The 14234-nt window shown below is 39.6% G+C and overlaps 1 protein-coding gene across 1 annotated transcript; it reads left to right on the top strand.

The window, feature by feature from the left end:
- The first annotated feature begins 20 nt into the window (after positions 1 to 20).
- LOC135605209 (uncharacterized) lies at positions 21 to 7621 on the top strand. The gene is made up of 4 exons (XM_065095013.1): positions 21 to 500; positions 4818 to 5249; positions 5360 to 5660; positions 7046 to 7621. Exons 1-4 carry the CDS (start codon positions 87 to 89, stop codon positions 7186 to 7188), a joined length of 1290 nt encoding a protein of 429 aa, XP_064951085.1. The 5' UTR covers positions 21 to 86; the 3' UTR covers positions 7189 to 7621.
- The last annotated feature ends 6613 nt before the right edge of the window (positions 7622 to 14234 follow it).

Here is a 14234-nt window from a genome sequence, read left to right on the forward strand (position 1 = left end):
TGGCCATAGAACGCCACAATCCCCGCACCTCCGTTGGCGGTTTTCGCTGTTGATTAGCTTCTCCCTCACTCGCGATCCCGCCATCCATGGAGGCCGAGACCAAGGCGCCGCTGGTGACGGACGATGAGGGCGATTCTGACGGCGAGAAGAACCTGGACGTCGCCCTCAACCGCCTCGAGCTCTTCCTCGCCCTGCTCGGCTTCCCCGACTCCCCCTCCCGAGCCCGCCTCGCCGCCTCCTGCGCCGCCTTCCTTCTCCTCGGGGTCGCCGTCCCCTCCGCCGCCATCTGCCTCTCCCGGTGTTCTCAGTCCCGCGGCGACGAGTACGAGGTACAGCAGTTCGAGCTCTGTGTGCTCGTGTCCGAGGCGTCGCTGGCGGCCGTGTCGCTCGCTGCCGTGTCGCGGAACCTCCTCAAGTACGGGGTCCGGAGGTTCCTGTTCGTGGATCAGCACCATGGCCAAGTCGACAGGCTGCAGCAAGAGTATGTCTGCAAGATCCAGGTCTGTTGGGAGTACAAAAATCTCCCGTTTGCTCTTGAATTAGTCATCTCGTCTCTTCTTTCTATTTTGGCTACGACATTTATCGATTGTGCAATGCTCATGGTCCTATATGGCTATATTTATCATCGATTGGACGGAATCTGTCACTAAATCATGCGGTTATAATTTTCTATTTGAAGGCATTAGCAGGAGTTACTCCCTTCATAATAAGTTTTATAACGTATATTAGGTTGAGAAATAAAGATCCATTAATTCTCCAGATAAAGCCAACTTCATGTGCCTGATATATCATAAAAGCTTCTATAATTTATGGAAAAGCATTCTGATGCTTCTTTCTGCATATTTCTACCGGCTTAGAAGTTTTTCTATGTACAACAAAATATTTTTACTTCAACAGATAGGATATATGTTTATTTTAACCTCCAAATAAAGAACAACCTTTGCAAGACGTAATTCGAGAAGTTGTGGGCTGTAAACGTATCTCTTCCTTTTGTGCTTATAATGATGGAGTGATTTCTGAATTAGATAATCATTTGTGAGATAATGTATGTCTTCTGAAACAGAGCTCTTTCCTATTACTTGTAGTCAGTGTCACGGACTTAGTTGGAATTACTTAAGTCGTGAGGCACCCTTGCGGCAAAGACGCGAACTTATCTTGCATTGCCTAAGTTGCGCTTCGCCTTTGCGATATGTGTCTGCAAAGATCAGCCCACTTGCAACCTCTCGCAGGTCCTGAAGGACCTATAAAAGAGTAAGTTGATTAGTTCGAAGAACGAGCGACGGACAAGTCCCGACGTCTCACGAAAAGGGAAAGCTTTACAAGAAATTTAGCGAGCACCTTGCGTGCACAAGATAAAAGAGAGAGAGGAGGAAAACAAGGACTTTAGAAGGTTGAACGAACAGTTGCAAGTCCACAAACAACTGCTCACCGGGTGCCGGGCGTGACAACAAGTTCCCGTCAAGGTAACGTATGAACTTGCGAAAGATTGTTCAACGCCCGACACTATACCGAAGCCCCATCCCCTATGGTGCCACCCGGGTGGTTCCAAGGGGTTGAGATGATTGAGGTTTTGGCTGCAGCATCGGGATATAGAAAACAGCCTGTGGCATGCGAAAACTGAGCCATTTTGGGCTATTTTGCTCGGTTTGGTGAGCGGTCGCACTGTAGCGCTGCAACTTGTTTGAACTTACATTTTTACAAACAAAAGAACATAAAACCAAGCCAAAACATGCTGCCAAGCAGCTATACATGTAGACGAGAGTGATGAACGGTTTGTTAAACAAAGTTGTTGCGGGTGTGCGATGACCGTTCGTTGCATTCTCCCCCACTTAAACTGTCGACGCCCTTGTCGACGCTTGTTGGTAGTTGTTGATAATTATTTCTTCATGTCGTAGAGCATCTTCGGGCTCCCAATTGGCTTCGGTTCGGGGAAGCTTTCGTCACTTCACCAAGTACTCGGTCTGCTCAACTCCAATGGGTAGCTTTATCTTGCGATCCGCTAAAATGATTTCAACTCGCTTCTCGTAGGAGACTCTGGTGGGTGGTAGCCAAGTTGGAACACTTTGGGAAGCATCTTGCGGATCCGAGTGATAGGCTTTTAGGTTGCTGGCGTAAAGAAAATTGTGAATTTTGAACCACGCTGACAGCTACAACTTGTAGGAGACGTTGCCCACCCTACTGATAATTGGGAAGAGCCCTTCATACTTGTGCACCAATCCTTTATGTACTTTGTTCATAAAGAATTGAAGTGATGCTGATTAGAGCTTTACCAACACCAAATCACCGACCTTGAACTCTTGCGGTCGCCTTCCCAAGTCTGCCCACTTCTTCATCCTTTTTGCCGCCTTCTCCAAGTAAGCCCGCGCAATATCTGCATTTCGGTGCCACTCCTTTGCAAAGTGGTTGGCTGACGGACTACTCCCAGTATACTTGATTGCCATGGTGTGAGGAGTTGACGGTTGTTGTCCTATAATGATCTAGAAGGGGCTCTTGTTGGACACAGAGCTCCACTGCAAGTTGTAGGAGAATTGGGCAATGTCCAATAACTTCACCCAATCTCGTTGGTTGACACTCACGTAGTGCCAAAGATATTGCTCTAGGAGCGAGTTTATTCTTTCGATTTGGCCATCCGTTTGGGGGTGGAGGCTTGTGGAGAAGTATAACTTGGACCCCAACAATTTGAATAGCTTGGTCCAAAATCGTCCCAGGAACCGAGCGTCTCGATCACTGATGATATTGTGCGGGACTCCCCAATACTTCACCACATCATTCATCATCAGCTTGGCCGCCTCCTCTGCCGAATAGTGTAGGGGAGCAGCAATAAAAGTTGCATACTTTGAGAATCGATCAACCACCACGAGTATCGATCCGAGTCTCCCTACTACGGGCAAGCTTGATATGAAGTCCAAGGAAATGCTCTCCCACAACCTTTTTGATATGGGCAACGACTCCAAAAGTCCCACCGGCTTTCGTTGCTCCACCTTGTTTTGCTAGCAAGTGTGGCACGTTCGAACATATTCCTCAACATCAGTCCCCATCTTCGGCCAATAGAAGACCCCCTCCACGAGAGCCAAGGTTCTGTGAATGCTTGGGTGTCCAATCCAAACGGAATCGTGACACTCTCTTAAGAGTTCACGCCTCATATTGTCCACTCGAGGAACATAAACCCTATTCCCTTTTGTCACGGACTTAGCTGGAATTGCCTAAGTCGTGAGGTACCATTGCGGCAAAGACGTGAACTTAGCTTGCGTTGCCTAAGTCGCGAGGCACCCTTGCGGCAAAGACGCGAACTTAGCTTGTGTTGCCTAAGTCGCACTTCGCCCTTGCGATTTGCGTCCGCAAAGATCAACCCACTTGCAACCTGGCGCAAATTGCAAGGGCGAAGCGCGACTTAGGCAACACAAGCTAAGTTCGCGGAGAGCAGCCAACTTCTCGCTCATCATGTTCGCTGTCGCGCTCCTCCTAAGTGGCTCCAACAGCATGAGAGCGAGTGTGCACTTGTAGCCCACTTGCGGCTGCTTGGAGCAAGGGTCCAGCTTGCCCCGTCTTGCTTGATTTACCACGATGCTTTGCCATGGCGAAGTTGCGAAGTTCCTTCGCTGCTTGCTCGAAGTGCTTGCTCGCTCTGATACCACAATGTCACGGACTTAGCTAGAATTGCCTAACTCGTGAGGCACCCTTGCGGCAAAGACGCGAACATAGCTTGCGTTGCCTAAGTCACGTGGCACCATTGTAGCAAAGACGCGAACTTAGCTTGCGTTGCCTAAGTCATGCTTAGCCCTTGCGATATGCGTCCACAAAGATCAGCCCACTTGCAACCTCTCGCAGGTCCCGAAGGACCTGTAAAAGAGAAAGTTGGTTAGTTCGAAGAACAAGCAACGGACAAGTCCCGACATCTCGCGAAAAGGGGAAGCTTTACAAGCAATTCAGCGAGTACCTTGCGTGCACAAGAGAAAAGAGGGAGAGGAGGAAAACAAGGACTTTAGAAGGTTGAACGAACAGCTGCAAGTCCACAAACATTTGCTCATCGGGTGCCGGGCGCGACAATAAGTTCCCGTCAAGGTAACGTGCGAACTTGCGAAAGATTGTTCAACGCCCGACACTATACCGAAGCCCCATCCCCTATGGTGCCACCCGGGTGGTTCCAAGGGGCTGAGATGACTGACGTTTTGACTGCAGCAGCGGGCTGCAGAAAACAGCCCGTGGCACGTGAAAACGGAGCCATTTTGGGCTGTTTTGCTCGGTTCGATGAGCGGTCGCACTATAGTGCTGCAACTTGTTCAAACTTACATTTTTACAAGCAAAAGAACATAAAATCAAGCCAAAACATGTTGCCAAGCAGCTGTACATGTAGACGAGAGCGACGAACGATTCGTTGAACGGAGTTGTTGCGGGTGCGCGACGACCGTTTGTGACATCAGTGCCAATATTCCATTCAATTATCTGGAGACAGTGTTGATCTAATTGATATTTTAATGTTGCTTTTTGTACCTGTTTTTATTGACACAATAATTTACTTATAATTTTTTAAACTAAAAATAATTTAGAAGCCATTAGTAGGGAAAGTTGAAGTAAATGTTAAAAGTACATTCACCGTTTCAGATGTTACCAACAGATTCTAGTTAATTGTTTTATTTTGAGATCATTAATTATCAGATGTATCTAATATCTTTTATGGCACATTGTCTCTCATGTTTCTTTGATTAGAATAAGCATTTAACTGATCGTGTTACAACTCAGGCTCGATCTTATGTTCAAGCTGTGCAGTAATACTTTATTAGGCTTACACTGAGAATTTATTGCGCATCAAATGACAGGAGTTCTTCCGTTTGCTTCTTTGGTGGATATTGCCTTGCTTTATTGTGAAGACTGCTCGTGAAATTGTTCGCTTTATATACATCTTCCATGAGTCAAGATGGAGATCCATAGTGGTTTTCTTAGCTTCAACCATGTCATGGGTTTACTTGACAATAATTCTTTTATCAGCTTGTATGTTGTTCAATCTAGTGTGTAATTTGCAAGTTATTCACTTTGAAGACTATGGTAAACTTTTGGAAAGAGATGTGGATGCTTTGATATGTTTGGAGGAACATGTACGCTTGCGTTATTATCTTTCCAAAATCAGCCATAGGTTTCGCATATTTCTCCTTTTGCTTTTCTTGTTTGTCACAGCGAGTCAGTTTGTCACCCTTTTTCAGACCACTGGATACAATGGAAAGATCAATTTCGCTAATGCTGGTGATATAGCTGTAAGTGTTGATGTGACCTCTGTCCCTTCTGTTAAATATACAAGTTCTAGATGTTTTCTGTAAAATATCTGTAGGATACAAAGTTTAATTCTCATTTGTCATGCATGCAGGTGTCATCGGTTGTCCAAGTTATTGCTGTAGTTCTTTGTTTAAATGCTGCTTCCAAAATTTCTCATAGGGCTCAAGGTGTTGCATCATTAGCCAGTAGATGGCATGCATATGTAGCATGCTGTCCTGCCGACCCTCAAATGCAATCTACAAATAGCTCGTGGAATTTGGAAGCTATTCCAGCAAGTTCATCGTTGATGGATTATTCAGAAAGTGATTCGGAGTCATTGGAGAATATGGCATTGCACAATAATGCTCAGTTATCTTCCTTTGTGTCCTCATATCACAAGCGGCAAGCCCTTGGTGAGTAAAGTTGACCTTTGTCGATCCTGTGCTTTATGAGGTTTCTTCTGGATTAAGTTGGTCTTGTTTCACATATCCTGGTTGGAAGCTCATGCTCTATAACTAACATATAAAGTTGAAGCAGTAATGATCTAACATAATAAGGTTTAGTTAAGAGTATAAGCATGCTTTTAGCCTCTTTATGTTTGTTGCAGATTATTGTAAACCTTTTAAGTGAAGTAGCCAAACATGTATACAGTAAAACAACTTGGTCCTGGGTACGACATAGTTGTTTCAATGTTCAAATTGTTCATGTCAGTTGCAGATATTTCAATCTTGCAGAGATTATGTAAATGAAAATACATTAAATCATATGTACATCTGGTTTGAATAATAAAGCACTATATCTTCATCCTTTCAGTGATGAAATTGGAAGAACTCAAGTAAACTTGTTGTGTATTTGCATAAGTGTAGCATTCTCAAATAAGATTGCTGTGGATTTTACAGGATATTTTTACCACAATATACAACCTAGTTGATATCTTCCTTCGATACTTATTTAAAGATCTTATAATTCTGGAACAAGCCACCAGAATCAGTGGAAATAATTGTATGGTGCTTGAAAATAAAACCATTTTTAGAAAAGAGGGGATGTATTGCAAGAGGAAGATGCATTAGTTGATTAATCCTCAGGCAATGAATTTTTCTCAAAAATGGAATTAGCTTATCCATCAGTTATAAGAAGTGAGGCATCAAGATTTGGTCTGTGGATGTTGACATGCATATATTAGAACTTGACAAGTGCTGCATATTCCTCAGTTTTGATTTAGGAACACCATTGGAATTTTGCTGTAGCTGCTCAAATAAGATGCATTCAGATTATGTGCTTAATCTCACTGGTTAGAATTTCCAGACATATACCCTGATGTTTCCAAACATAAAAGATTTTCTTTTCTGTCTTTCTTCTCTTTGCAAGTGAGTTTTTCATATACTTCATCAGGTCTTTTGGTTTATCGATTAAGTATTTTATTTGAAAAAAACGATTTACGATCAGGATCATCTATGGTTGGATGCTGATAAGGATTCACATCAATAATGTCTATCATATTGTTTCAACTAGCTAATGCAATTGAGATTGTTGAATATTCAGCCACAATTCAATATGGCAAGTGAAGAATATACCAAGGAGCTCTTTTTTTTTATTGGCAGAACCATTTTTATCACCTTTGAGATATAATTTGTTTTCGTGTGCGTGTCTCAGCTACCTCAAAGGTCTCCCCCATGCATAGATATTTTTTTTCCCCCATAACATGTCATCATATGCCTGTTGATTATGTCACTTTTACAAATTGAATTTCCCTCTCTCTTTTGTTGCATCCTTATGTTCTTTGTTACTGTTTGTGCAGTCATGTATCTACAATCAAACCCCGGAGGCATTACAATTTTTGGATGGACAGTTGATCGAGCATTGCTCAATACACTCTTCTCCTTTGAGCTGACTCTTGTGCTTTTTGTGCTTGGTGAAACTATAGTCTTTCCTTCCGGTTGACCTTTCGTCGACAGCTTCTCCAGATTTTCCCCCTATTTATGGATACCCTGAATTAGTGCTTGAGTCATGATCTTGCATGTATAAACCTTGTGATTCATGTTAATTCATATAAACTTCCTAGATTTTGTGAGCCTACATTTCAAGGAAGTACATGCCATACCGTCGATACAAAACATCTGGAACCGTGTATAGATCCAGAGTGCATTAATTCTGCATATCGATATCTTCTTTTGGAGAGCTAAGCCCTTTGTAAGATTTCCTGCCCTTGTGTACATGCACACTGAAGTGCTCATAATACTTCTGCTACCATGCAACAAACACTTTGGTTTTGGCCTATATTTCCATTGTATTTATTTTATTTTCCCCATGTAATAACTTTACATTCTGTGCAAACTTCCTCAATAAATAACACGTTGGATTGGTTTTCTGTTCATCTATTGTTGGTGCTTGCCATTTGATGTCAGAACAGTATCAAATCCTGGTCTTGCTTGTTCTTGTCAATGCCTCATATCTACTCTCAACCTATGGATTATATCTGTGCTGTGATGCATTTTGGTAACATCTTGGGGCCTTGATTTGCATGAGTCATGGAAACAAAACACACCACATGTGCATAAACAATAATAAAAATAATTTTTATAATATAGAGAATAAGAGAAAGATAGGGAGAGAGCATGATAGATTTCCTTTCTCTTCCATATTTATAATAAGAAATACTTGAATAATTTTAGAAAAACCCTAATGTTTTGATAATAAATAAATTTTCAAGGTTATTTTTTGAAGATTCAAATAGTCCATAATTGATTGGGTTTTCTACTCTGATCATCCGATTAATCTTAATTTAGGTGTTGAATTGGATTTGATGACCAACTAGCTTAGTTATAGTACCAAACATGATGAGTTTTCTTCTCTTATATCCTTATAAAAGAAACATGAAAAATCTGAACATCTTTGTTAATAAAGAAAAACTTGATATTATTTCCATATTTTTAAGACTCAAACCTCTATGCATATATCGAAATGAATGATACTAGAAGGTCGCTTGAATCGCAAGCATCATGTGTTGTTGAAGCTTTTAGCTTTTTGGAAGCCAAGCCGATGAGCGAGCATGGTGGCATGGTCAACCCAAAAGGACCTTTCCGAGGGGTGGGGGTGTCATATCTTTTCTTTGATCCCATTCACCTCCTCTTCTTCTTCTTCTTCTTCTTCCTCTTCTTTTATCTTTTCAGCACACATGACTGTGTTGTACCGCAAAGCCACGACTCTGCATGCCATGCGGAGTTAGAGAAGAGCGGAATCTCCATCTCCCACTGTGCATGCGAGTGCTTCCGACACACCCTATCAAAAAACCACACAGCAACATCGCCTGCTGCTATAAAGAGAGCTTCCGATATCTCCTATCCTCCCTAACTGGCCGCCATGGGTCCCTCTCTCTTCGCTCGAGCAGCATGTCGAGGAGGCTACTACATGGAGCTGCTGCAGCATTTCCCGGGCGCCATGGAGCCTTAGGAATCGCCTCAGCACTGAGGTGCTCTTGTGGGGAATCAAGCATCGCGGTCCGAGAGAGTCCATATGTTTTGTAGCTGTCGTCGTCTTCTTATTCGCTCTTTACTCTGTATGTCGGTGTGCGTCATGTCATGTTGGCGCAGCGTGTCATCGTGACTGCTGCTGTTTGTGAAACTGAAGCTTAAGTGTTCGCTCAAGATTCACGGAAGGAGATGCAGGAAACGGAGGGCTTTTAACTCCGCGATGAATGTGTTGCATCAATCGATGAATCCCTCCTGTTAGAGGCCATGGAAACTAGCAAGGATGGGTGCAATCTGATCGATTCCAATTACGTGTAGATGTCGGTAGGTGGATCGCCTTCCATGGGAACACGGAGTTCTTCCATTCGAACATCTGATTCCTGCAACACACGCCTTTCGGATCCATCTCCACTAACAATAACACAACCAAAAGAAGGTGAGTTTGATCCCGCTGACCACAGTGGTTTTCCACACAGAATTGTCTCCTCTCCCCTCACAATCTTCGAACCATAATTACCCTCAAAAGTCTGAGAATCTTTTTGGGTTTTGGGATTCACAGGTATTTTTATATTCATACCTGAAAATAGTTTCTCGAAGGAAAAAATTAGTTGGAGAATTATGAATTCAAGAGATCTATATGTATGCTCGAAGAAGAAGAAAATAAATTTGATTATAAATAATTTATATATCTCGAGACTTTTGAATATAGACAAATGGTTAACTAAATATTTTTAGATTATGTTCTTAATACAAAGGTCCTCTTCCCCCCCCCACCCCCACAAACACAATCCTGCATCCCCATATCTACGAATATTCCAAGCTTCGCATAGTAATAACGTTCACAGATGGAAGCATGGTGATCGGGGTAGGATTAAGCTTCTTCCACGAACACAAGAATAAGAATGATAGAGACGAGTGTGGAATGACCAACGAGAGCGGAGTCGTCATTTCAGCGACGCCCAACGCATAGGCAACTGCGATGTTTGCCGAGAAGATGGCAGGCATCGGTTGGAAAGCAAAAAAGAGCCGACCACCTGTCGACGCTGCTGCAGCGTAGTAAGTCCAGCCACTGTGAAAAGGAGCCGAAGACGAAGAAGCTACTTTTGACATGTGCAGTGGGCTCGCGTGAGCTCCTCCCCCTTTTTGCGAGCGTCGGTAGGTGGGGGACTGCATCGCTCTCTCTCTCTCTCTCTCTCTCTCTCTCTCTCTCTGTGCTTGGATCACTTTTCCTCGGTGCAATCCCACAGACTGGCGAGAGGAACAGCCATTTTCATTTGTTTGAATCTGCACGTAAAAGTCCATGATTTTTAGTGCACCACATGATTATGATGTAAGCGCAGGAATATATATATATATATATATATATATATAAGATGTTCATACCAAAAGAGTAATATAAAGATAAACAATAAGATATAAGCCTAAGAAATCAATAATCATTTCTGGGTGAAAAATTTAAATTCTTAATTATATAAAATAATCAAATAAAAGATATAAATCAAAACTTTAAGGTATATAGGATATTTTTCTTTATCTCCATCGCCAAAATCTTAATACTAATATTATTTCTTATTTTCGTCCAATATATTCTCAAAATATTTTTTCTTATCTCTATCATCAAGATTTTAAAGTAATCTTGTTCATCTTTGGTGCTACAGCGTTCTATCAGTAAACTATTGCGTACTCTCTTAAGGACAATTATTTTTTAGGCAAACCTTCATGTTATCTTTACAGCTTTACTTTTTTTTTATCACTAAGCGATCATTTAGGGGTCTTAGCCAGTGATCTAGATTATTTTCCTCTCGACGATGAAACTTAACTCCCATCGTCATATTTATAAAACAAATAAATTTTAATTCATAGATGTCCGATCCTTTATATACTTTGAATTCATAATCAACTTATGACACAAAAAAATAAAACCTTACCATCCTAACAAACCTCAAGTTGCAAAGAACTCATAAAACGTTAATCTAATAAGAATAATTAGGATTTTATGAGATAGAAAATTTTAATCAAAAAGATTGATGAAAATATTGTGGTAAAATATAAAGAGGATGGTGTAGTGTTTTGTGTGATTATCAATTAAAAAATATAAAATAATTACTAGATCAATAGAATACATATACAACTCATGCAGGCAAATGAGCACTAACAAACCAACCTATCTATCCCTTGTTTCTCTGCAAGAAACAGGTTGTATATAAATTATTTTAATCCAATAAAAAATATTTAGGTCAATAGTAAAATACTAACTATAACCTTAAAAAAAAAACCATCGCAGCAATAAGAACCAATGCAAAAACCCATCAATAAAAAAGATGAACTTAGTAATGGGGATTTTACCAATGTGAGATTTGGGGAGAATTAATATATAGTCTTATCTTTATATTTATAAAGAAGTCATTTCGGAACCATCAATATATGTGTATACGTCTCATTTTGTGCACTTCACAATCACCTCTCATTTTAGTCAAATGTCAAGCTATTGATCGGTACAAAATCAGATTATAAAATCTCCATACGTATGTAAATTAGACAAACCAACAATTCCTACTAATGAACTTAAAAGTCTGATACTAATTTTAACAGAAAATCGATAATTTAACTATATTTGTTGGAATGAGTATTTCAGATTACAGTTCTATTCGGTGGAATGAGTGTTTTGAATAGAAAATATATAAATTTACACTAAAACTTAAATAAGATCGAAAAATAGCTTACCATAAGTAAAAATAACAAAGGGATACAGAAAGTTCACTACTCTAAGGATTATAAATAATGATACAGAACTGAAAAACAAAAGATTCACCACTCAATGACGCATCCAAAAGATACAGAGTTTAAGGGAGTACTACAAGAGAGCCTATGTCAAAATATCATCAATTTCTAAAGTCCTTTCTAAGTCCTAAACACTAAAATAAGTACTATTGTATAAAACAATCTTTCTTAGGGAATTTTGAAATTAAGTGTTTTATAGCTTCTCACCAACCCCTTTAATGCATTCCTTAGTCATGAAGAAAAGCACCTTTAAACATCTTTGACTTTGTGTAGAGAATATGCTGATAAGCTGTCATATTTGAGTGGGCTAAGTTGAAGATTATAAGACAATATTATTGGCTGAAAAAAAATAATATATCATCAATAAGGTTCATATAAACAAATTGTAGCAAATTAGACACTCCCGTGTCAATCTCTCATGGTTGAAAAAGATTTGTCCTCAAGTCCTTATTTGTTTTGTCAACATGATTGTGAAAATGACTTAAATCAGCAACATTAAATGTTGGAGACACTCCGTAATCTTCAGGTAGCTCGATCTTATAAACATTTTTACCAATTCTCTTAAGCACTTTGAATGAACTATCAGTCTTTGGTTTCAATTTTCCAAACTTACCTGGTAGAAACCTCTCATTCCTTATATGAATCCAAACCAAATCTCCAATACTAAACTCCATATGTTTTTTGTGTTTGTTGGCAGCTTCCATGTACCTCTCATTTTGCTTTTTTATATTTGATTTAACACTCTCGTGTAGTTTCTTTATCTGCTTTACTCTTTTGTTAGTATCTCTATTAAATTGCTTAGTTATCGAATAAGGGACGAAGTCCAAATGACCAATAGGATTAACACTATAAATAACCTCGAAAGGATTCTTACCCATACTATGATGCATAGAACGATTGTAGAAAAACTCAATTTGTGGAAGAATAAGATCTCATTGCTTAATATTCTTGCCAACATAGCTTCTAAGTAAATTTCCCAAGCTTTTGTTCATTACCTCAGTTTGCCCATCTGTTTGTGGATGATGCGAGTTGCTGAAATTCAAAGAAGTACCCAACTTTCTCCAAAGAGTTCTTAAAAAATGATTAAGAAATTTTAAATCTTGATCAAACACCATAGTTTTTGGAATATTACGCAATTTAACAATCTCCTTAAAATACAAATCAGCAATATGAGATGCATCATTCGATTTATTGCAGGGAACAAAGTGAGACATTTTTGAAAATCTATCAACAACAACCATGATAAAATCCTTGTTCCTTTGAGTTCTTAGCAGTCCCAAAATAAAATCAAGACTCATATCCTCCCATTGAGCATTTGGCACAGGTAATGGAGTGTATAATCGAGAATTTTGACTTCTTATTTTTGTCAAATGACACACTCGGTATTGCTTGACATATCTCTCTATATCTCTAAACATCTTAGGCCAATAGAAGTTTGATTGAACAAGAGCTAGTGTCTCTACCGAAATGTCCACCCAAAACACCACCATGAGCTTCAACTATAATTACTTGTCTCAAAGAATAAGATGGAACATATAAAGCATTAGCTCGAAAAAGTAAACCATCAAAGATAAAAAATTATTGAAAGGAACATGATTTGCAATTCTACCATATTGAGCCGAAATCCACATCATACTCATAACAAGAGATCTTTGAATATTTCGAATCCAACCACTTTGACTTCCATTGTTGATAATAAATAATGTTTTCTGCTCAATGCGTCAGCAACTACATTTTGAACACTAGATTTGTGCTTGATTGTAAAGTTATAAAATTACAAAAACTCCACCCAAGCTGCATACCTCTTGTTTAACTTGTGGTGGTGATTAATGAACTTTAATGCCTCATGATCAGAATATAGGACAAATGACTTGGCAAGAAGATATTGACTCCAATGAGATAAAGCTCGATAAATGGTATAAAACTCCTTATCATATGTAGAATATTTCTTTCTCGTATCATTTAGCTTTTCACTAAAAAATTGTAATGGGCTTTCCGTCTTGACTCAAAACAGCACCAATTCCCACATTAGAGGTGTCACATTCAACCTTGAACACATTGTCAAAATTTGGTAGAACTAAGATAGGAGCTTCGGTCGCCTTTCTTTTTAAAAGATCAAAAGCATCATTAGCCTCATTAGTCCATTTGAGTTTATCACATTCCAAGCATTCATTGATTGGAGCAACAATAGAGCTGAAACCCTTGATGAATCTTCTGTAAAAGGAAGTTAAGCCATGGAAACTCCTCACATCATGCAATGAAGCATGTGTTGGCCAATTGAGAATAGCTTCTACCTTACTTTGATCCATCATGGTTTCATCTTTTGAAACAATATACCCCAAAAACACAACATTATAAGTAAAGAAATCATACTTCTTTATATTAGCATATAACATTTGCTGCCTCAAAATAAGAAAGATCTCTTTCAGATGATTCATATGCTCCTCTTTGCTCTTGATGTACACCAATATATCGTCAAAGTAAACTACAACAAATATTCCGATGTATGGCTTAAGTATGTGATTCATAAATGTCATGAAAGTGCTAGGAGCATTAGATAGCCCAAATGACATAACCAACCATTCATATAAGCATTCTCTAGTTTTAAATATTGTTTTCCACTCATCTCTAGGCCTCATTCTTATTTCGTAATAGTCACACCTCAAATCAATTTTAGAGAAAATATAAGCACCACACAATTGATCAAGTAAATCATCTAACCTTGGAATAGGAAAACAA

The sequence above is a fragment of the Musa acuminata genome, chromosome BXJ2-2, assembly GCF_036884655.1.
Source record: "Musa acuminata AAA Group cultivar baxijiao chromosome BXJ2-2, Cavendish_Baxijiao_AAA, whole genome shotgun sequence".
Lineage (NCBI taxonomy): Eukaryota > Viridiplantae > Streptophyta > Magnoliopsida > Zingiberales > Musaceae > Musa > Musa acuminata.